At 38.3% G+C, this 25397-nt stretch overlaps 1 protein-coding gene across 1 annotated transcript in view; it reads right to left on the bottom strand.

The window, feature by feature from the left end:
• Positions 1 to 3619: 3619 nt before the first annotated feature.
• The window catches only part of SLC36A4 (solute carrier family 36 member 4), a 63281-nt gene continuing 41503 nt past the window's right edge, over positions 3620 to 25397 (bottom strand). Inside the window, exons 10-11 of the mRNA XM_038568331.1 lie at positions 20507 to 20676; positions 3620 to 8228 (exon numbers count right to left, since the gene is read on the bottom strand). Coding sequence (XP_038424259.1) covers positions 7921 to 8228; positions 20507 to 20676 — 478 coding nt within the window. The 3' untranslated portion in view covers positions 3620 to 7920. The remainder of the gene's footprint in view (positions 8229 to 20506; positions 20677 to 25397) is intronic.

The raw sequence follows: 25397 nt of genomic DNA, 5'->3' as shown, positions 1-25397 counted from the left end.
GAAAGAGAAAAAAAAAGGGAAGAAAAAGAAAAAAAAAAACGAAAAAAAAGAAAAAAAAAGAGAGAAAGAAAAAGAAAGGGGAAAAAAAGGGGGTGGGGGAAGGAAACAAATCAAAAAGCAAAACAAAACAAAAACAAAAACAAACAAACAAAAAAAGAACCACCGGGGAGTATCTTCTGATTCTGTGTTCTTTAAGTCCCTTGACTTCCCCTGGAACCTGTCCGTCTCGCTGGTGTTCTGGGGGAGGGGCCTGTTGTGCTGATTTTCAGGTGTTAGCAGTTGGGGGAGCTGCTGTGCCCCTGCCTGGTGCAGGGCTCAGTGGGGGTTGTTTACCCCGTGAGGCCGCAGGAGGAACAGCCCCAGTGGCGGGGCAGCTCTGGAAACCTGGATTCAGCTCCGGCAGGAACTCCGTCTGCAGGGCCTGGAGGCTCCGGGGCGGGGCCGCTGATCTGCTCAGCTGGGGCAGGAGCGTCCTCGCTGTCCTGGGCCCTTCCGGCCTCTGCCTGTCCCGGGGGAGGCCAGATCCTGGGCTGTGTCCCGGCGCCCTGTGCTCTGGGGCCTGCGCTGTTGGATTCGCGCTCCCGGGACGCAGCCCCCTCCGCGGAGCCGCCCCCGAGCCCCCCGAGCTGCTCCGGGTCCCCCATGCGCGCTGCAGCCCTTAGGGAGCTCGGCGCACTCTCCTGGGCGCGCAGTTGCTGTTACTGTCCCCGGGAGCCCGAGGGCATCCCCGCCCTCCTGGGTCCTGCTCCACCTCCCTGGAGCCCCTTTCCCCCGGGAAGGTCGGTGCAGCTCCTGCGTCTCCGGGACGGGGCTCTCCTGTCCTGGGGACACTCGCCCCGGCCTCAGCCCGGCTCCTCGCGGGGCCCCTCCCCCTTGGAGGCCTTTGTTTCTTTATTTCTTTTTCCCCGTCTTCCTACCTTGATGCGCGAACTCTTCTCACTGTAGCATTCCAGCTAGTCTCTCTTTAAATCTCAGGCCGAATTCATAGATTTTCAGGATAATTTGAAGGTTTTCTAGGTAGTTTGGTGGAGACAGGTGATTTGGGGACCCTACTCTTCCGCCATCTTGCTCCTCCCCAGTTTTTTCCTTTTTATGAGACTTCACCTGTACTACCAGGAGCTCCTGAATATGTTCTTAAGGTTTGACTGATTCATAGGATTTTTTAAAAGACGCTCAGACTTGGTAGTCTTTGCTTTACAGTATCGCAGCCTGGTGGGTTACCAAATGGGAGAGAGCTGGCTACAGTGACTAAACAAATAGGCATGGGGTACAGAGGACTGCAGAAAATGCATGACTGCCCCTGTGCCTAAAGATTTTATCATGTACTGGAGCTCTAATATGGGTCTTTCCTTGTTATTTTTTTCAATTCATACATTCATTCAACAAATATTTTGGGGGCATCTACTATGTGCCCAGCCTTCCTCTAGACACTGGATTTTCAGTTGTGGAGACCTTTGACAAAATCACTTCCTCTGTGGAGTTTATAGTCTCTAAGGGTTGACAGAGAAGAAACCAAACAATGAATACATATAGCATACTTGTGGAACTCCAAGGTAGTGGAGACAGACACAGAAACTGAATTACTAAACCATATGGAAAGTGTGATCACAAATCCAAGGTCATTTGCTAGCGTGAAAGAAGACACAACTCACTCAGGGTAAGAGAGAGGATAGAAGAGCCACTGGGTAGGCTGAATCTTACCAATAGCTAAGGGTTTGCCAGGAAAACACAAGGGGCAGAAGTAGAAGGAGATTGTATCAACATGATGAGATGGAGTCCCGCAGGTGAAAACCAGACAACGTGCCGTATGTTTGTGGGGCAACCAACACTTTGGTGTTACTGTACCTTGTAGGGAAGGCAAGGGAGTGAGGCCTGCCAGTGAACCACGTTAAGAAGCATGATCTTTGTACAGCTGAGATTGCAGAAGGAGAAAAGATTTAAGACAGGACAGTGATGATAACAGATTTCCTAGTGCCTATTCTTGCCTTGTGGAGACTGAGGGGCTGGAGCTACAAAGGTACGTAGTCTGTGATGTGACAGTGTTCCTTCTGTACTGCCCAGGTTCCTGGTCTATTCTTGTTCAGTTTTGACATGCACAGACTGATCCATGCTCAACACCACTTTCCTGCTTAGTGCAGGTTAGGCAGGGTGGGGTGTTCCTGTGTCTGGTCCCCATCCTCCAGCCCAGATCAAGATCCAGGATGGGGAAGAATTAAATCACTCCCTGATTCCTTGGCAAGATTCATGTATTAGCTTTAGTTTGAGAAGCATTCTATCATCTGGTACCTAGTGTCTGGGCTTCACGGCACCAGAAAACTTTGAAGACCAGAAGACCTGATTCTCTTTCACAATTTTAAGCCTTCAAACAAATCTACCCTTAAAAGGAAACTTTGAATCAAGGCAGTTCTTTGATATGTCAAAGAACTATGTGCAAAATTTTGAGACCACGTATGTATGTTAAAACTACCACTCTAATAAATCTTTTGCATAAAAACCCTAAAATTAATTTTACAAAGTGGCTGTATTTGTTTTCCTTCAGCAAGTATTCTGTGGATTTTTCATCACATTTCTTCTCTAGTTGTACTCTTACTCTATGTTCTTTTCTGTTCCTTCTGTTGCTTACTAAGAGCATGTTCTCCTACTAAGGCTTTATAACTTTATTCCTCTTTCTCTTGAAGTCTTCCACTTATTCATTCAAAAACTGTAAAACCCACCTTAAAAAAAAAAAGATTTATTTGAGTGAGCACTCAGAAGTAGGGGAAGAAGCAGAGGGAGAGAGTTCTCAAGCAGACTCCCCATTGAGGACAGAGCCTGATGCAGGGCTCAATCTCACCACTCATGAGATCACGACTGGAGATGAAACCAAGAGTCAGATGCTCAACCGACTGAGCCACTCAGGGGGCCAAACCTATATTTTTCCTAACACTATGGTTCTACTTTCTGTGTATCTTGTGTAGGTTCAAAAGCAATTCTTTTTACAAAGCTGTGATTAAAAATTAATTATATGTATTTATTCTTTCCCAAATTATTAACCTTAATACCACCTTCATTGTGTTCTAGGTTAATACATCACAATTTATGGTTTCCTTTTGTTGAACACTAAAGTTGTTTCCAATTTTCCACTACTGAAATGTTGCTGATGCACTTTTAGGCACAGGCATAGTTCTGGTGAACCGTGGCATGCCCTTAGGTTAGGTTCACAAGAGCAGGATGATTAACATAAAAGTATAAATATGTTTATGATCTTTGATATGGGGAGTTGGCACAATGCAAGTGAAACATATTAAAGTGTAACTGATACATATTCTTGACCTGGTGAGAATCAGAAGAGAGTGGTAAATCAAATCACAGATACAGCATCTGCAGGCTGCTCATTCTGCATTTACTTTGTAAGAAGGTCAGGTCACGGTTCTGAGTATGTCCCTTCAATTTTAATCAACATCTGCTCTTACATCTTAGAGGTACATTATATCACCTTCCAAGTTTGAAGATCACATGACAAAGAATTAATCAGAGAGTGACTAAAATGCTATTATGAGGATATACTAGTGCCATTTTCAGCTTATGACATTTGTCAATATCATTTAACCTTATAGAAGACAATTCATTTAAAAAGGCATTTGCAAGCAAATTAATTACATTTTATTGAAAATTCAGAAGAGCTACAGTACTTTAAGACAGACTTTTTCATACTGTAAAGAAAAATAAGTTAAAAGCAAAATAATTGACTCAAGTGCAATGATATTTCATTTCCAGACTAACAAAATCATTTTGAAAAACACAAAAACCCAGAGCTTAATTTATTCACGGTAGAAGCATTTACTTTCCTATTTGTTATCAAGAAAACTCTAATGGAATAAGTTTTGGAGTGACCTTTCAACACATCATCTTTCTGGACCCAATTTAAATGGTAAGTTAATATACGTTACTGGTGTGTGTGTACACTCACACACATAAGAACTAGCTTATTTTAATATGACATTTTAAGAATGAGAGTAAGTTGTGATTTCATTTATTATAGGGTAATAAATAGCATTTCTAGTTTTTTTTTTTAAATTTACCATCTTAACCATTTTTTAAAGATTTTTATTTATTTATTCATGAAAGACACAAAGAGAGAGAGAGAGAGGCAGAGACACAGGCAGAGGGAGAAGCAAGCAGGCTCCATGCAGGGAGCCCGATGTGGGACTCCATCCCACGTCTCCAGGATCACGCCCCTGGACTAAAGGTGGCGCTAAACCGCTGAGCCACCAGGGCTGCCCTCTAGTTGTTTCTTAAGCATGTTTTCTTATTTCCTAGGTGAAAACAAACCACTTTCATTAAAGCAGTTAGCCAAGTAAGCACTAGGGGCATAAACAAAATTATCCATAATACTTCCAAAGTATTAACCATTGCAGTCAGCCATTTAATGTTAGGAAGTGTTTTGTCACACCTTTTAGATTGAAGTTCCCAAATTTTCTTATGAAGGGGGAAGCTAGTTCAGCCAAAATGAACAAAATAGACTCATTAGAAAAAAACAAACTCATTTTACATGATCAATGGTCTGTATTTTTACCAATTTTTTTTTTGTTCCTCAACAGAAAATATTCATTGAGCTGCTGGTATTATTTTTAAATTTTTATTTATCATTTCCATTATCTCAGTTCTGTATCTTCTCCTTTTTAAATGAAGAAGGGAGAACTGAGGTCAAAACCTAATGTGAGTATATACTATCAGTAAACAAATGTACTATTCAGATGCTGTATTGGCTGACACTTACAGTGAAGAAGTGCCACAGGTAAGCTACAGTAAGACCTGTGCTTTGCCACAGCTAGAAATGGCACTAATGTGGAGCTTTAATTAACAGTTCTATTAATATTTGTATAGTACTTTGCAGTTAGACAGCTTTCCTGTAACTATTCTGAAAATACTGAATGAAATTAGGCCCTGTTAGGAAATTTACAACATGCACATTGCATAAAATACTTATAAAAACGTTAAGTGCAGTGCCTAGATGAGAGGCAGAAATGGTTTTAAGAAAGGAGAATCCAGCAGGGACAGAATTAAAACATAATGTGGCATTTTCTAATCCAGTACACTTTTTAATTTGATAACATCATACAAATTGGATCTTTAACCAAGAAAAAAAAAAAAAAAAAACTAGTTCTTATTTAAATGTGGAGAAATCTGACCATGTGGGAAAAAGAAGATCCTCTGATTAAAAAGTATCTGAAAACCAGTGTTTTGACAGGTTGACTCTGAAACTGGCAAAACCCTTTTGAAATGTAAGGGACTAATGATGACTGACTTCAAACAGAGGTCAGCAGAGCTAAAAGCAGCTTTCCCTTCTCTCCCCTACCTCAGTGATAGAAAGGCTCTCAGGCACCTGATTAGCTCTCAGAAAACAGGGTTCTTCATTGTGGCAAATGAAATGCTGAAGTCATCTTAGCCATAATGTAATAGACCAAGATACCAGATACACAATTTGACAGGTGCAATTGCTTTCATTTCTCCAGGCCCCAAAATAAAAGCAACAGCTGGTCTCATCAAAATATCTTCTCCAAAAATCTTTAGGAAATGCCTGACTCATTAAAACTCAATTTTCAGAGGAAAAATATTGCCACTGATTTTTTTGCAACTAAAATACATCATCAACAATCTTTAGATAAAGGTGTATTTATACTTTACATCTAAATAGTTTTTTTTCCTAGTTTTTTTGTTAAGAATGAAAACTAACCTCTCTCCCCTTTTAGTTCCCTTTTTCATGATTTCAACTTTTCTCTTGTATTTAAAGTATCAATAATTTAGTGGACTAAGTATTGGCTGTCGAATCAGCAATTGCTGCATAAGGAAGCCTGGCTGATAATGCACTCAACATTTTGTTCATGCTGAACCTAAAATTTATTTATTGCTATGATCAACTATTCAAAATTCACTGAATTTGATGAATTAATAAGGAAAATAAACAGGTCAAAGTATAAAAATAAAATTTCACGCATAGACTAGAAATATCTGATGACAGCTGACAAAATAATAGTGCTTTCTATTATAATGGTTTTTAAGTCATTTTATACCAAGTTATATATTTAAAAAAATCTAATTTATTCTTAGAAACACGATTATCTAACAGTCAATGACAATCACTTTTCCTCTAACTTCTTCCACATTCTCTCAGTATGACTAAAAGTTTAACATAATGGCTTTGATATAAAAGTATCACAATTATTGGTGATATCTAATGTAAGTGTTTAAAAAAAGTTTGAGTCTTATGAATTTGTACAAAAATAAAGCTTCTGATACTTTGTTAGAATTGTACTTGATTCATTAATGATGCAAAGCAAAAAAATACTTGAACTAAGTTAACATTTATATATAAAAATACACAATACATATACTACAGTGATCTCGATGATATCTTAATATATTACAAATTAGAGTACAACCAGTCTGATTAAAAAGTTCAACGTGTGTTAAAGTACAAATCTTTTAAAAAGTCAAGATTCTTAATGTTTTAAACTTAAAAATTTTCATCTTCCATGTCAACTGAGATTGTTTTGGTTAATAACTGAGCCTGCCAAATATGGAGTAATAAAAGGTATTTCTCTAGAAGAAACCTGGAGTGTCTCAAGATTTAGTAGTCTATTATTGTCTCAATTTTTCCTCTGCATAAATTTATTTTTTTTTAATTCTGCCCATTTAGATTAGTAAGAGGCTATGATAAGAAAGCCACAGGGCTGGAAGGAATACACAAATCCTGTATTTTGTCAGACACCTATTTTCTGCCATTGAGAAAGACGGTGACTACAAAACCTGAAAAGAAAAGACCTAATTAGAAGAGTTGGAGCCACAAACAGAATAGCTGAGTACCTTCTACTAGCCAGCAGTTAAACCAGCAAGTGGTTTCTAATCTTTAAAACTGAACAAACTTCTTTCTCTTGTTGGGGTTGATATGGCTGTAATGCAATGCTTTTTAGAGTTCTCTGATTTTATAGTCAGGTCACATGTCCTATTCAAAGATCAGTGGCTTTCCAAATATTAAAATATAATTAAATAGATGCAATGCTAAAGTCTAAACTGGACATAACTTATTCTTATTCTTTTCCTTGGTAAGATGTGAAAAATAAAAAATCCTGGACTTGGAGTCAAAAGATCGGGTTCTCTTGCTTGATCTCAAAGCTAAGTTGTCTTGACCAAGTTACTTAACCTTTCAGGCTCAATTTCTTCAGGTAAAAAATAAGGGAATTGTGTTAGATAAGCCTTAAAGTCTCTTTCAAATTTGACTGAGACACTAAGTCAGGATCTTGCACAGTATCTCAGAGTTTTCACTGTGCAGATCAACTACCATCACAGACTAGGGAAGAATAATTCTGGTTGTAGGGATTTCTGATGCTTGCATCCAGGTTAATGAGTTTTCTATCCTTCCAGGGACAAATCATAGGTATTTTGCTTTTTAATAAAAACATGATTAAGACATTTTAACGTTATACACAAAGTACACTTTGACATTCACCTAGATAGTGAGAAGATTTTTGTTAACTATGTTCTTCTTTGATTCCTTTACTGTCAGAACCCTGTTCTCTTCTCAACTGGGTGGGGAAAGAGAAGCATGGGTGTAAAAGAGAATCTTGGTGTATTTCTGATTGAATGAAGCATAATGGAAATCTTTTTCTTTTTATTCTTTAAGTTTTCTATATTTTAATTTTTTAATTTAAAAAATTTTCAAAACTAAATTTTTTTAAATTATTGCTAATACCCAAAATAAAAAATCTGTCATAGTTTACCACTACTGGTAAAGAATTACAGCTTACTACTGAAATACCATTACGTGCCAAAAGAAAATTTGGTTCTATTTTTAAGTTTATGGCAATGTAATCTACTAGTTATTATTTTCATCATTTTCAGAATTAAGACAAAAGGAAAAGACTCATAATTCTGCTTCCACTATTTCAAACCAGATGTAAAGCATGTTGAATTCAAATTTAGAGAAGGGCTTTGTGGAGGGCCAGCTATAACCCTGGGAGTAGGATAAATAATTTCTTCAACAGTTACATATGTACCTAAGAAGAAACCAATAACTCCAGTGAATGCTATAGAAATATTTTTCAGGATCATCCATATATTGTAGTGTTCCTTAGAAAACGTAAGAATTTCAACCAAAGGTGGTAGGATCAGGGCCAATGTGCTGCTGCTCACAGCTCCAACGAAGGAAATCACAATGTCTAAACGAGGAATCAGAATTGCTCCAGCACCTGGAAAATGAAAATACATATTGTCCTTATTTAAATACTTAATACTTAAATGAGTACTAAATGTAGATGTTTCAATATTTAAAAATTAATCAAGTAGGTACTACTAAATTACTGCCTGTTACAGAATCTGTCATATTTTGTTCTGAACTAACAAACCCACAGAGAAACCAAAACAGTGAGTGACACTTCTTGAATCATGACTTTCAACAGAGTTTGTTATAGCAACGACTTAAATTTTTGCTGTGAAATTCTGGGTGAAAAAGTTCAGTTTATTTCCAAAGCAGTTCCATTACTCTGCCATACAGCTCATTCTAGAATTTGCAAAACACAAGGTGGCAGGATACGAAATCCTCATTAAATAAATGAGAGAAGAGATAGCTATTCCTTACGCTGGAATTTCAATTAACCAAAACAGAAGGAGCAGTGGAAATAGAAAATCATTATTAAGTGAACACCCCAGTAATAACTGTGGCAGGAAAGTCAATGAAGTATGTTAAAATTCGTGGACAAAAACTGTAGGAGAAGAGGATGTTTGCATGGTCTCAGAATATGTCCTGCAACTTGTTAATTCTCTACAGGGAAGAAGAGTACTTGCACAGTGAAGCAGTCTGTCTGATGCCACCCAAATCAGGTGATCAAAGTTAACATCACCAGTAATAAGTCATACTGATGCCACCGTGTGTTTGAGAAATGCAAAGTATCACTTGCCGAATTCTATCTAAAAATGCTTAACCTCAATCTAATCCTAAGAAAACATCACACAAATCCAAACTGAATGGAATTCAACAAAACTGCCAGCCCTTCAAGAATGTCGAGGTAAACAAAGAGAAAGACAAGAACTTTCAAGAGTGGGGGAAACAAAAGTAGACATGACAACTAAACACGAGTGGGACCTTGGATGGGTTCCTGGGTCAGAAAAAGAATAGTAGTGAGAAGACTGGCAAGATCAGAATAAGATCTACAGACTAGTTAATAGCATTGTATCAATGCTAATGTCCTGATTTTGACACCTGATGTGGGGTGCAGGCTGTTAACATTAGGCGAAGCTCAGTAAAGAGTTTATGGTAACTCTACTTCCTTTTATAACTTTTCTATTTATTTCAGAATGAAAACTTAAAAAAAAAATGTACCACTACTCTCGACAAAATCTTCCAAACTACTGGCAAGCTTTCTGACAAGTTTTGATCTGGTACTTTCTTGATCCTACTTACCCTTGTCTTACCAAAGATATTGACAGAGGGTCTATAAAAACTAATAGTTGATGGTGGCTGCTGGCCAGCTTCCATTCACTCTTCTCCCTCACCTGTAAGATGCCTGTCTAGCAAGTAAATGCCTTACAGGAAACATGTAGAAAGAGTCTGACCCACCTTTCCAAGCTTTTGAGCTCCACTAAGAAGATACTTTGAAATGACGATTCAAATGTTAAACAGACTTGGATGTAACCAGTATGATCTAAGCTGATAAACTCACTACTTTGAACACCGAGACTACAAACCTGGATTCGGTACTTGGAAAGGATTACGGAACACTGAAAGATACTCAGTTTTCAAAGCACATCCAGCTGAGCCTCCACTCTCATCACTAGTGTCGTACAGCCTGCTCTGTGGACATTACAAAGTCCCATCAGCTGCCCACATCCTCATCAGCAAGGAGCCTGCCCCCAAAGCTTGTCAAGTTATTTTTTGGTTATTTTTTAAAAAGATTTATTTATTTGAGATAGAGGGAGAATGTGTGCATATGGGGGAGGGAGGAGGGGCAGAAGGAGAAGGAGAGAGAATCTCCAGCAGACTCCTCTATAAGCACAGGACCTAATGCTGGGCTAGATCCATCCCTTGGCCCTGAGCTGAAATGAAGAGTCAGACACCTAACTGACTGAGCCACCCAGGTATCCCTTGATGACTTTTATAAAGATTACACCATATAACCATAAGTTAGGTCAAAAAATAAAATTATCACTATTTCAGAAACCTCTATTTTCTAGGTAGTCAATCATATCTTCAAATCTGACAACCATGTCTTTCAAAAATACTTTTTTTTTGCTCCTACTATATTAAAAAGTATATCCAGAAATGTTAAAAGGACCTCTTGTCTTTTTCCTGTTTTAAATAAGGAACGCCTTTGACCTTTTATTATTAATGCGAGGCTTGCTTCAGGTTCTTGGTAGATTCTCCCCAATGAAGTAACAGATTTATTTCTATTCCATGTTTATGAAGATTTGAAGAGACATACATAGGAATTAAATTTTTGTGAGGCAACAGGCAGAATTGTCCACTGACGTCCTCAGCTGATGTTGTTCCAGCTGGCTGGCTTGGACATCAGGCTAGTTGGGAAAAGGATGCTTGTACTTCAGGGGGAGAAAACTCACTGAAATGCAGCTCCTACCCCCTTGCCACCCGACCTGCACAAGAGGACCTGCAGCATCCTGCTGCCCCAAAGTCTTCTATACAACAGATGGCTAAACTTCCCAGGTAATTCCCATGGACTGCTTTCACTCCAAATCCAGAGAATCCAATGCTAAGTAGCCTGAGTGTTCTCTCCACCCACAAGTTTGACTCTCATGCTTGAATTATAAGAGATGAAGACGGGGAGATGGTGGGGGAGCAGGGGGTAGGGTCCTCTGGGCCCGCAGTATCCTGGCTTGGTTGGCCACCCTGTGACATGTCGGCAGGGTTAGGGGTGTCTATGCCCTCTCTCCTCTTGCTAACTACTGGCATATATTTGCCCCTTTCTCCCAAGAAGTGCACTCTTTAACCCATGTTGTGCAACACTGTGGAAATCATCCTGAACCCTGTGGCTACAGATAGTGACTCAGACTAGAACCACCATGTGGGGAAATGACATGAAATGCTTTAGCATTGATCAACACAGTCATTTTTTAAAGACAATCTGTTAATTATTTGAATTATATTAATAGATATTTTAGTATAGAACTTTTCTTTCTTGTGATAAACCCTAACATGGTAGAATCCTAGGCCTGATTTGCTGATATCTGTTTGTCATAAAAGTTTCTACTCATGAATTAGAGTATCCGTAGTGAACCAATAATGATTTTGGTTCAATGGTGGATAAGCTTTTGATCTATTCCTATGTTCTGCATAAATTTAAAGAACCTAGATGTTATCTATTCTTTCCTAAATTTGGTATAATTGACCAGGAAAACCGGATCTTGTGAATTTTTGGGGGAAAGGTAGGTACTGATTATGCTTTCAATACATTTTTTCATTATTAATTTTTTTTATCTCTTTTAAAACTCAAATTTGGTAGCTTAAGCCTTTCTGGGAAATTTTCTGTAACTGTCCATTTCATCTTTTTTTTTTTTTCCATTTGCTTTTATTGGAGTTCGATTTGCCAACATATAGTGTAACACCCAGTGCTCATCCCATCAGGTGACCCCTCAGTGCCCGTCACCCAGTCACCCTATCCCCACCCACCTCCTCTTCCACAATCCTTTGTTCATTTCCCAGAGTTAGGAATCTCTCATGGTTTGTCTCCCTGCTAATTTTGCTCTCAGTTCCCCTCCTTTCCCTTATAATCTCTTTCACTATTTCTTATATTCCCCATATGAGTGAAACCATATGATGTTTGTCCTTCTCCGACGGACTTACTTCACTCAGCATAATACCCTCTGGTTCCATCCATGTTGAAGCAAATGATGGGTATTTATCGTTTCTAATGGCTGAGTAATATTCCATTGTATACAGAGACCACATCTTCTTTATCCATTCATCTTTCGATGGACAGCAAGGCTCCTTCCAGTTTGGCTATTGTGGACATTGCTGCTAGAAACATTGGGGGGCAGGTGTCCCGGTGTTTCACTGTATCTTTCGGGTAAATCCCCAGCAGTGCAACTGCTGGGTCTTAGGGTAGCTCTATTTTTAACTCTTTGAGGAACCTCCACAGAGTTTTCCAGAGTGGCTGCACCAGTTCACATTCCGACCAACAGTGCAAAAGGGTTCCCCTTTCTCCACATCCTCTCCAACATTTGTTGTTTCCTGTCTTGTTAATTTTCCCCATTCTCACTGGTGTGAGGTGGTATCTCATTGTGCATTGTGGTTTTGATTTGTATTTCCCTGATGGCAAGCGATGTGGAGCAGTCTCTCATATGCTTGTTGGCCATGTGTATGTCTTTTTTGGTGAAATTTCTGTTCATGTCTTCTGCCCATTTCATGATTGGGTTTTTTGTTTCTTGAGTGTTGAGTTCAATAAGTTCTTTATAGATCTTGGATACTAGCCCTTTATCTGATATGTCATTTGCAAATATCTTCTCCCATTCTGTAGGTTGTCTTTTAGTTTTGTTGACTGCTTCTTTTGCTGTGCAGAAGCTTTTTATCCTGATTAAGTCCCAACAGTGGGGATCCCTGGGTGGCTCAGTGGTTTAGAGCCTGCCTTCGGCCCAGGGTATGATCGTAGAGCCCTGGGATGGAGTCCCACATCTGGATCCCTGCATGGAGCCTGCTTCTCCCTCTGCCTGTGTCTCTCTCTCTCTCTCATGAATAAATAAATAAAATCTTAAAAAAATAAGTCCCAATAGTTCATTATTGCTTTTGTTTCCTTTGCCTTCATAGATGTATCTTGCAAGAAGTTGCTGTGGCCAAGTTCAAAAAGGGTGTTGCCTGTGTTCTTCTCTAGGATTTTGATGGATTTTTGTCTCACATTTAGATCTTTCAATCATTTTATCTTTGTGTGTGGTATAAGAGAATGGTCCAGTTTCATTCTTCTGCATGTGGATGTCCAATTTTCCCAGCACCATTTATTGAAGAGACTGTCTTTTTCCCAGTGGATATTCTTTCCTGCTTTGTCGAATATTAGTTGACCACAGAGTTGAGGGCCCATTTCTGGGCTCTCTATTCTGTCCCATTAATCTATGTGTCTGTTTTTGTGCCAGTATCACACTGTCTTGATGATCACAGCTTTGTAGTACAACCTGAAATCTGGCATTGTGATGCCCCTGGCTCTGGGTTTCTTTTTCAATATTCCTCTGACTATTCAGGGTCTTTTCTGATTCCATACAAATCTTATTTGTTCCAACTCTGTGAAGAAAGTCCATGATATTTGGATAGGCCTTGGATTGAACGTGTAAATTGCCCTGGGTAGCATAGACACTTTCACAATATTTATTCCTCCAATACATGAGCATGGAATGTTTTTCCATCTCTTTGTGTCCTCCTCAGTTTCTTACAGAAGCGTTCTATAGTTTTTAGGGTATAGATCCTTTACCTCTTTGGTTAGGTTTATTCCTAGGTATCTTATGCTTTTGGGTGCAATTGTAAATGGGATTGATTCCTTAATTTCTCTTTCTTCAGCCTCATTGTTAGTGTATAGAAATGTCACTGAATTCTGTGCATTGATTTTGTATCTCGCCACATTGCTGAATTGCTTGCTGTATGAGTTCTAGCAATCTTGGGGTGGAGTCTTTTGGGTTTTCTATACACAGTATCATGTCATCTGCAAAGAGGAAGAGTTTGACTTTTTGTCAATCTGAATGTCTTTTATTTCTTTTTGTTGTCTGACTGCTGAGGCTAGGGCCTCTAGTACTATGTTGAATAGCAGTGGTGAGAGTGGACATCCCTGTCGTGTTCCTGATCTTAGGGGAAAGGCTCTCAATTTTTCCCCATGGAGAATGATATTCGCTGTGGGCTTCTCATAAATGGCTTTTAAGATATCGAGGAATGTTCTATCCCTACAGTTTGAAGGGTTTTAATCAGGAATGGCTGCTGTATTTTGTCAAATGCTGTATTTTGTCAAATGCTTTCTCTGCATCATTGAGAGGATTATATGGTTCTTGTTTTTTCTCTTGATGATGTGATCACATTGATTATTTTAAGTGGAACCAGCCTTGCATCCCAGGGACAAATCCCACTTGATCATGGTGAGTAATCCTCTTAATGTACTGTTGGATCCTTATTGGGTAGTATCTTGTTGAAAATTTTTGCATATGTGTTAATCAGGGATATTGACCTATAAACCTCCTTTTTTGGTGGGGTCTTTGGTTTTGGAATCAAAGTAATGCTGGCCTCATAAAACGAGTTTGGAAGTATTGAAACAACTTTAGTAGAATAGGTATTATACCTTCTTTAAACGTTTGATAGAATTCCCCTGGGAAGCCATCTGGCCCTAGACTGTTGTCTTGGGAGGTTTTTGATGACTGCTTCAATTTCCTTGCTAGTTATTGGCATGTTCAGGTTTTCTATTTCCTCCTGTTCTAGTTTTGGTAAATTGTGGTTTTCTAGAAATGCATCCATTTCTTCTAGATTGCCTAATTTGTTGGCATATAGCATCTCATAATATATTTTTTATTTTTTTTCATATTTTTAAAATAATTTGTATTTCCTTGGTATTAGTTGTGATCTCTCCTCTTTCATTCGTGATTTTATTAATTTGAGTCTTTTTTCTTTTTAACAAGGATGGCTTGTGGTTTATCTATCTTATTAATTCTTTCCACGAACCAACTCCTGGTTTTGTTCATCTTTTCTACAGTTCTTCTAGTCTCTACTTCACTGATTTCTGCTTGAATCTTTATTATCTCTCTTCTTCTGTTTGGTGTAGGTTTTACTTGCTGTTCTTTCTCTAGTTCCTTTAGATGTAAGGTTAGTTTATGTATTTGCGGTTTTTCCAATTTTTTGAGGGAGGCTTGTATTGCCATGTATTTCCCTCTTAGGACTGCTTTTGCTGTATCCCAAAAATTCCGGACAGTTGTATCTTCATTTTCATTAGTTTCCATGAATCTTTTTATTTTTTTTCCATGAATCTTTTTAATTATTCTCTAATTTCCTGGTTGACCCATTCATCTTTTAGCAGGATGCGCTTTACCCTCCACATGTTTGAATTTCTTCTAAATCTCTTCTTGTGATTGATTTCTAGTTTCAAAACATTGTTGTCTGAAAATATACAGGGGACAATCCCAATCTTTTGGTATCTACTGAGACCTGACTTGTGATTCAGTATGTGGTCTATTTTGGAGAAAGTTCCATGTGCACTTGAGAAGAATGTGTATTCAGCTGTGGTCGAATGCAAAGTGTTGTATATATCTGTGAAATCCATCTGAGCCACTGTGTCATTTAAAGCTCCTGTTTCTTTGGAGATGTTGTGCTTAGAATATCTGTCATTTGCAGAAAGTGCCGTGTTAAAGTCTCCTATTATTAGTGTATTATTACCTAAGCATCTCTTTACTTTATTAATTGATATATTTGGCAGCTCCCACATTAGGGGCATAAATATTCATGATTGTTAGGTCCTCTTGTTGGATAGACCCTTTAAGTATTATATAGTGTCCCCCTTCATCTCTTACTATAGTCTTTGGGATAAACTTTAATTTATCTGATATGAGGATGGTTACCCTCGCTTTCTTTTGAAGATCATTTGAATGGTAAATGGTTCTCCAACCTTTCATTTTCAGGCTGGAGGCGTCCTTCGGTTTAAATGAGTCTTGTAGACAGCAAATAGATGGGGCTTGCTTTTTTATCCAGTCCAATACCCTGTGTTTTTTGCTGGGATCATTTAGCCCATTCACATTCAGAGTTACTATTGAAAGATGTGAATTTAGTGTCATCGTAATACCTATTCAGTCCCTGTTTTTGTGGATTATTTCTTTGGGCTTCCTCTTTCTTTTACAGGGTCCCCCTTAATATTTCTTGCAGAGCTGGGGTGGTGGCCACATATTCTTTCAGTTTCTGCCTATCTTGGAAGCTCTTTATCTCTCCTTCTATTCTAAATGACAGTCTTGCTGGATAAAGTATTCTTGGCTGCATGTTCTTCTCATTTAGGACCCTGAATATATCCTGTCAGCCTGCCAGGTCTCTGTGGAGAGGTCTGCTGTTAATCTTTCTCCCCCTATAAGTTAGGGATCTCTTGTCTCTTACTGCTTTAAGGATTTTCTTTTCATCTTTGGAATTTGCAAGTTTCACTATTAAATGTCGAAGTGTTGAATGGGTTTTATTGATTTTGGGGGGGTTCCTCTCTATCTCTTGGATCTGAATGCCTGTTTCCTTCCCTAGATTTGGGAAGTTCTCAGCTATGATTTGTTCAAATATACTTTGTGGTCCTCTCTCTTTCAGTTTCTTCTGGAATCCCAATTGGATGTCTTGGTCTTCCTTCTCAAGCTATCATTTATTTCCCTAAGCCCTTCCTCATGGGCTCTTAATTGTTTTTCTCTTTTTTCCTCAGCTTCCTTTCTTACCACCAACTTGTCTTAGATGTCACTCACTTTCTTCCACCTCATTAACACTAGCATTTAGAGAACATCCAGTTTGGACTGCATCTCTAGTTTTAGACTAATCTATTTTAATTTTTAATAATCTATTGTTAATTTTGGCTTGATTAGATCTCAATTCCGCAGTAACAAAGTCTCTAGAGTCCTTTATGCTTTTTGTCCAGAGCCACCAGTATCCCTATAATTGTACTTCTGAATTGAATTTTTTTAAACCATTTTTTTTAATTTTTTTAAAGATTTTATTTATATATTCATGAGCAACACAGAGAGAGAGGCAGAGACACAGTCAGAGGGAGAAGCAGGCTCCATGCAGGGAGCCGGACGTGGGACTTGATCCTGGGTCTCCAGGATCATGCCCCGGGCTGCAGGCGGCGCCAAACTGCTGTGCCACCAGGACTGCCCTGAACTGAATTTCTGACATCATATTGAAATCCAAATCCTGTAACTCTGTGACAGAGTACTGTTTTTGGTTCTTTCTTTGGTGGTGAATTCTTCCTTCTAGTCATTTTGTCTAGTGCAGAGTGGTTGTACGAGTGGGCTGAATCAAAAATATCAACCACGACCTAAGTAAAATATATCCTATTTTCTGGTTCAGAGACCAGAAAATAAAAGAAAAAGAAGAACAAAACAAAAGGAGCACTAAAGTGAAAAACAAATTTTAAAACAAAGTAGTAAAAATAAAAACCCAAAAATGAAGAAAAAAAAAGTAAAGAGGAAAAAAGAAAAAAGAGGGGGGATGGTGGTGGTGAGGGAGTGGTAGTGGAGAGAAAATGTAATCTACCTGAGGGTCCTAGAGGGTGATCCTCTTGGTTCTGAGTAGATTTTGTTCTGTATGTTAGAAGATGCTCAATCCCAAATTTATATAAACCAGCAATATTTATATAAAGCCCCAACACTGACCACAAAAGCATAAACAAGACTAAAGAGGGGGGCAGAATTGGAAAGAAGAGAGAATATGATCTCACAAAATGAACCAACATGGTGTTCGACTTGGTTCTGGGTGCATGCTGGTCATGTTTTAGAAGGTACTAACTTCCGCCATTGTAAAACAAAACGAGGCAGAAAAAACAAAATACAAAAACCCTATCTTGTATATCTACCAAAATTAAACTGAATACGTTGAAGGGAATCCAGAAGTGAAAAATATATCTAAGACATGTAATTGTAGAAATTTGAAAGTCAAAAAGGAAAAAAACTTAAAAATGAAGAGCTGGTAAAATACTGTAGTTAAGGTGGGAAAAGAGAAAAAATATTGGAAATTTTTAGTCTGATATAAAAAGGAGTTGTAATATAAAAAGTAAAAAGGGGGAAAATGGGCCCTCCAGTTCTATATACTAGAACTATATACTTTCCAGAGCTGCTTGGTCAATAAACTTGCTCTTCCCCTGGTCTTCTGGGGGAGGGTCAGCTGTGCTGAGTCTCAGGTGTGTGTACCTGGGGGAGCTGCCCTGCCCCCCTCCCAGGTGCTGGGCTCAGTAGGAGCTGTTGACCCCAGGAGGTCTCTGTTCTCTGGTGACTCCGGCTCTCCCAGGCACAAGGTGAAACAGAGGAAAAACAACAATGGTGGTGGCCAGATTTCCAGCTCTGGAGTCGAGCTCCCCGTGAGTGTGCAGTCTCCCAGTCTGCACTGGCTTAGATGCTTTGGGGGCTGGTGTGGGTGCCCTGATCTGCACAGCTTGCAGGGCACCCAGCAGCAGGAGAGTTCTTGCTTTCCTGTGCCCTCCCCACTTCTGCCTGTCCTGAGGGAAACACAGGATTGCTTGCTTTGTCCATTTGGGCGCCCTGGAATCTGGGGTTCTGTGCCACTGGACCCACACTCCTGTGGACTGCCTGTCCTGAAGGTAATAGGGTACAGCCACCTCTGTCCAGGGCCGCCTAACGGATGGGCTTCTCCCAAATGCCCTGAGGGCTGCGGGGCTCCAGCTGTTTACTGGGCTGCGGTTTGTGGTAAGCTTCCCCCTGGGCACCCCTCCTCTTATAGTGAGTCTGGGAATCTTTAGGCCTCACTGCCCCTCCTGTGATTGTGCCGGATTTCCCTGCTGAGCACTTTTCCTTCATGGAAAACTCTGGTGTGGATTTTAAAAGTTCCTGCTTCCCCAGGGCTGGGCTTTCCTGCCCTAGAGGCTTTTACCACTCCGCTCTAGCCCTGCTACTTGTGGTTCCCCTCTCCCACTTTATTCTTTAAAAAAAAATTTTTTTTTCTGCCTTCTTACCTTGTTAGAAATGAAAGCTTTTCTGTCTGTAGCGTTCCAGCTGTTCTCACTTTAAATCTCATATCGAATTCGTAGGTGTTCAGGATGTTTTGAAATTTATCTAGGTAAGTTTGTGGGGACAGGTGACTTGGGGACCCTACTCCTCCACCATCTTGCCCCGCCCTCTCCTCAAGTGCTTTAATGAACAGATAAACAACAGTCCTGTCATGCATATCAGCTGGCTTTTACTTTAATTTGGAAGAATGTGCCAAAGACTCAAATGAGGCTCAGTGTCCAATGATGTATCCCAGTGAAGTAGAAGGGAAGACAACCTGGTTTGTGTTCTCTTTGTCCAAAGCATGATGTAAATACAACCCTCATATGCTGCTGAATAGCTTTAACTATTTTTAACTAAAAGAGAGAAGTGAAGAAAAACTGGCCATTCTCTGTGCCATGAACTCAGCTCTTGAGAAAAGGCCCAGGCTTCTGGGAATAAACTGGCAGTAGCAGATGTGTGGTGTGGTCTGTGCCTCAGCACACGGGTAGCTTTGACATAATAAAGCGTGGAAGTGGGAGAAGTTACTGAAACATCCCAAGTTACTAAATCCCTTTAATATTCTTCAAGCTCCTTCAAGTGAACCTCCATAACTAATTTTAAAAGGAGATACACTTTCAGAATAGAATGGTCTTACATCTATGATAAAAGGACTCATGAAATTAGCCTTTTTATTTAGTACAATTGTCAAAATATCAACAAAAACAATGCATAAGAAGTATTTCAAAAAGTCTTAAAATAACTTTTTCCCACTGAATGTTTTATTAGTCACCCTAGGAGGGGCTTGTGTCTTCACTCCTCAATATGATTTACCTTATTGTTGTTATAACTCATTTAAATGATTACTTTGGAAAGTAGGTTTAATTTACTTTTCTCAGCTTTGCCATTTCTTTAAATCTAGGCCATAAGCTCCACTCTAAGATGTTCACTGGTATTTATAAGTTGGCCTGAATTCCCAGCTCTCTCATTCTCTTGCCTTGACTGGGCCACGATGGTTACTCCTATCTTGCACAGAAAGCTGACCAATTTCCAATGTTTCTGGTATCATTCAAGGTAATCGTTTGTTCAGGATTATGGTCATCTTATACTTTTGGTTACAGTAATAATGTGACAATGATAACTTCTGGCTACTTTGTTAATATTCTTAAACTCTATAAAAATGCCATGAACTTCACAGTTGAGAAAGAGAGGCTTATGGATGGTATGTAACCTGTCTAAAGACACCAGCAGGTGAGTGGCAGGTTTGAATCATCAGGTTGCTGTGACCTCAAAACTCCCACTATTTCCAACCAAAACCAAGCTTTTCCATAGGTCTCTGTGATTAGTGCTCTCCAGTGGAAGCATTTTATAATGTGAAACCTTAAGACAAGATTGCACACATTGCTTTAAATAATAAGTAAAATTAGCCACTGAAATTATTAAAGATGAAAACAAAACCAAACCCATTTCTATAGGTAGTCATGGAGAGTTAAACTGTTAAATATATAAGTTAGCAGAAATAAAAAACCTGAGGAAAACTAAAACCCAAGTAAAATGTGTATCAACAATGAGTCCCTTATGCATCTAATTTAAATATACTTATATTTTAATCACCACTGATGTAGTTTTCCAGATAATAATTTGATTATTTCCTTTAATCATGATAATATCTGGTTTATATTTTTCTTTTACAGTAATAGAATAACAAAATTTTAACCCAGAAAGTATCTCAGCTATATAAATAAAATTGTTTTTAAAATATTAAAAAATATACTTTAAATAGCTTCATTATATGAAATTCAACAAGAAAAAAATTATGATATAAATATGTAGTCATACTTACATGTAATACTAACCAAGAAGGACCTTATTGCAAATTCACAGATTTGTTTCCATTTAGCATGAAATTTGGATGTGATCATAGGAATGATGATCTCTGCTGGAACATAGAACTGAATTGAATATGTCACAAAGATGCCAAAGGAATATAGAATTTTCACTGATTGATATAACCTGTTAAAAAATATTTCAGAATTCAGTCATTCTTTTTTCCCCAGATTTATTGAGGTATAACTGACAAAACTGTAATATAGGTAAGGTGTAAAACATGATTTGATAGAAGTATACACTGGGAAAGGATTCCCACTACCGAGTTAACACATCCATCACCTCACATATTTGCTTTTTTTTTTTTCTCTTTTTGGTGAGAACACTGGTTCTACTCAGCAAATTTCAGTTATACACTACATTCTTATCAACAATAGTCACTACATTATACATCAGATCCTTAGAACATATTCATTTTATAACTAAAAGTTTGCACCCTTCTATCAAACTCTCTTCTTTTTCCCCATCCACCAGTCCCCTGGCAACTGTCAATCTACTCTGCTTCTGTGAGCTCTACATATTTTTAAAATTTTTTTAAAAACTTATTTTAGAGAGAGCAAGTGCATGTGAGCAGGAGGATGGGCAGAGAGAGAGGGAGAGAATCCTCAAGCAGTACTGCCTGCTGAGTGTGTAGCCTGACCTGGGGTTCTGTTCCAGGACCCTGAGATCATGATCTGAGCTGAAAACAAGAGCTGACCATTTCACCAACTGAGCCACCCAGGCATATATATATAATTTTAGATTCCACCTATGAGTAATACCACACAGTATCTTTCTTTCTCTGCCTGGCTTATTTCACTTAACATAATACCTTCCATGTTCACCCACACTGTTGTCTTAACATGAATCTGGCTTTCTTCTTTTATCTGTAATATTTAGATAGGCAAGACATCCAAAAGAAACTTAGGCCAATATCTTACCAATTATATGCTTATTTATTAAAAAATAAATAAATCCAGCGGATCACTACTCAATTTTTAGATGACAGGTGAACAGTTCATTTTGACAAGCCTAGAGAGCTTGCATGTGGCAATGCAAAGGTTTGGGAATATTATTGCTAAGATTCTATTTTAGGCTAAACCAGTGTTCTAAAGGCTAGGCTGTGTCCCATGAAGAGTTAATGTTTTATCAGCTTTCTTTCAATAACTGATCATCCTGTATCTCTTTGAAAACTTATTGATCTATATATAGAAGAAAACTTCACATTGGACTCGGAGTTACAGTTCTCTTTGCTTAAAAATCTTGGTATATATGTCATTAGTTCCAAAAATGTCATTGTTCTTAGGTCCAAAAGGAGGGCATCTAAATGGTTTTAACTTAAAAAGTTCTCCAGATTCTATAGGAATTCCACCTATGCTAAAGTTACATTAATAGGGGAATAAAGTTTATTAGGTTGGGTTGATGCCCAGTATTTCACAACAGTACAGCAACGTTCAGTTTTATAAATATCTTTAGATTTCTCCATTGTAGACGACATCTTGTCACAATCAGTATACACGTCTGAATAGAGACTTTGGTTAACTTCCTTTTGTCTGGCAAAATAATACGTTTTAAATGTTGATAATGACAGAAAATGTAGAATCACAGGACTCAGAACATTATAGAATCTACTCTCTTGAGGGATCCCTGGGTGGCGCAGCGGTTTAGTGCCTGCCTTTGGCCCAGGGCGCGATCCTGGAGACCCAGGATCGAATCCCACGTCGGACTCCTGGTGCATGGAGCCTGCTTCTCCCTCTGCCTGTGTCTCTGCCTTTCTCTCTCACTGTGTGCCTATCATAAATAAATAAAAAATTAAAAAAAAAAAAAGAATCTACTCTCTTGGGTTACAGATAATAAATTATGTTGTTTTTTTTGAAATTTGGAATATTTACAACAGCTTAAAAAGAAAAAAAAAATTTCTCTTGTATCCTTTTAGGAAACAACTGGCCAAGAGACCATGGATTGAATGTTCCGCTGTACTGGGGCTGTGGTTAACACACACATCCTCTCGAGGCAGAAATTTCCTCAAGAGCCCTAATTTCCCTTAAGAGTCTTGCTTTCCCACCTGCAAGGCCTATGCAAAGGAAGGGTGTTTCTTTCTTAAGAAAAAATCATTTTAAAGTGACATGAAATATTCCACTTTTGGTAAAGAAAGGCCAACATTGGACTTTATGCTTATTTCTGGTGTCTTAAGACCTAACGTAGCAAAGATTATCAACAGTTCTCTAAACTATGGCCCTGCATGAAGGAATTCCTGAAGTCTCCTCCTATAATATATGCCTCATAGGAGTAAAAGAAAGGAAAAAAGTTGAGTTGAAATAGATTTGAAAATATCACAAACATAATTAAAGAAAGAAGGAACCCCTTAGGGCTAGCAACAATAAAATACTAATTTTAAAACGATTTCAGGATAGATTTCTCAGCTTTAAGGCTTAAAGTCTAAATATAAATGGTCAAGTTACTGCAATGCACAGAATAACTCCAAGACTCCTGCCTCATATAATTTGATATGTAATTGTAGACAAATGAATATCAGTTTATTATTAGTACATTCCTTTTGTTCTAGTTGTATTTTAACTTACAGGTTTTTAAATACAGTTAACAATATATTTAAAAATACATCATTATGCATATAAGATAATTACTTTTCTATCGATTTAAAACAAGTTATATAGGCTAAGAATCTGGTTATTACTAAAGCAAGTCAATAATATTAATTAGGTATTACAGAGTACAAATGGGAAATAAAATGGTATGAGTCTTTTAAAAGCTAATATATATGCTAATTATCAAAGAAAAGTAATATAGAAATAAAGGTGTTTAAGAAAAGCACTGATCAATTGTTCTATTTTTGACTTTTCTGTTTTAAGAACCTACTAGTTTCTATGGTTGACATCTATATTTTCAATCATTCTATTTTTCTCTAATCAACTTTTCTATAGATATTATCAGCATTTGGCACATTTTTTAAAAAGATTTTATTTATTTGAGACAGAATGTGTGAGAGAGAGATCATGAGCAGAGAAAAAGGATAGAGGGAGAAGCAGACTCCCCGCCAAGCAGGGAGCCTAGCACACAGGGCTCTATCCCAGGATGGTGGGATCACGACCTGAGCTGAAAGGCAGATGCTTAACCCACTGAGCCACACAGGTTGCCCCTCATTTTGGTTTTAAGCAGGCAGCTATGTACTCAGTTTAAAAACTGAAGAGTTGAAACAAGAATCTACCCTGTAAATTATCTCTCCAAGGGATAAAAAACTTTCTTAAAGTTCTAAGAACTTGTTTTGAAGACACAAAAGAACATAAACAACTTTTAAATAATATTTAAGGCCCATGAAAAACTATTTTAAAACTCACTGCCAAAGTTCTTAAAAGTTGGAGACTGTGTTTTATTCCTCTCTGTATACTCCCTAAGGCACACAGAAGGTGAGAAATACTCATTAAGTAAATATTAATAATAAGAAATGGGTATGGGTAGGTAATTCGTAAGAACTATATCCACTTAAGACCACAAATATACTTCAAAAATAAAATAATTCTTGCTTGAAAACAAAATTTATTATACCGGTAGCAAAGACATCTAGTATCTTAGTAAAGAACATAAGTGAGGGATGTCTTGCTGGGCTCAGTCAGTAGAGCATGTGGCTCTTGATCTTGGGGTCATGAGTTTGAGCCCCCATATTGAGTGTAGAGATTACTTAAAAACATAAATCTTTTTAAAAAAAGAAACAAGTGTATTTTTAAAATAATTATTTAGCCATCAATATATGAAATCAGATTATGGGGCAGGAGGGGGGACAATTAAATGTTCAATGAAAACATTAGTTTTAAAACACAGGATTTCAAAATTTGCAATGCTGCTACTCTTTTCCCCACATTGGCTAACAAATTAATACTTTTTTTTTTTTTAAAAAAAAGGTTTATTTGAGAAATAGAACCTCAGTGGGAGGGGGCAGGGGGAGAAGGAGAGGGAATCTCATGGCAGACTCCATGCTGAGTGGAGAGCCACACATGGGGCTCAGTCTCTCGACCCTGAGATCATGACCTGAGCTGAAACCAAGTATCAGATGTTGAACCGACCGAGCCACTCAGGTGCCCCCTAATAAAACAATATTTAACCTAAATGTACAGATATGAATATCTTAAATTTTTTAAAGCCAACCTGCTGAGTGACTCTGTTTCTCTCTAGGTTGAATACAGAAGCTACTGATAACTCACCCTTCATGATACGTTAAAATTCTTGAGCTTAGTTTTGTTAAGAAGCAAGAAGTCTGTTTGAGGCCTAGCTATGGTCCTTACCAGGAACCTCCCTCATTCTAAGCCAAAACATAACACAATGAGGGTTATCTAGTATTTACAACTAGACTGAATGCTGTGAACCACTCACTCTGGAGCATGTTCACTAGACTATAAGCACCATGAGGAAAAGATTTCCATCTGCTCACTGCTATTTCTCTACTGTCTGGAACAGGAGCTGGGACATAAGGCATATAATAAATATGTTAGATGCCCTTCATTTTGAATTTAATATGATTAAGGACAGTCATTCTGATGAGGAAAGTCAGGGGCAGTTTGGGCCAAGATTCCCGGTTACAGGTAACTTTAATATTGGAAGGAGGTAAGTCTGTCATAGCATTTTGAGATCCATTAAAACAAAACTTAATGAGAAAAAAACAAACATAAAAACAACCACACAGAATTTGTGAGGGAGAGAACAGAGGGAATAGTCCAGGAGACAGGAACCTTCTTTTTCCATTTTTTTTTTTAAGATTTTGTTTATTCATGAGAGACACACAGAGAGAGGCAGAGATATAGGCAGAAGAAGAAGCAGGCTCCCTGCAGGGAGCCCGATGTAGGACTTGATCCCAG

Source organism: Canis lupus, chromosome 21, assembly GCF_011100685.1.
Source record: "Canis lupus familiaris isolate Mischka breed German Shepherd chromosome 21, alternate assembly UU_Cfam_GSD_1.0, whole genome shotgun sequence".
Classification (NCBI taxonomy): Eukaryota; Metazoa; Chordata; class Mammalia; order Carnivora; family Canidae; genus Canis; species Canis lupus.
The sequence above is the reverse complement of the archived record's forward strand: the minus strand, read 5'-3'. Positions and strand labels throughout refer to the sequence as shown.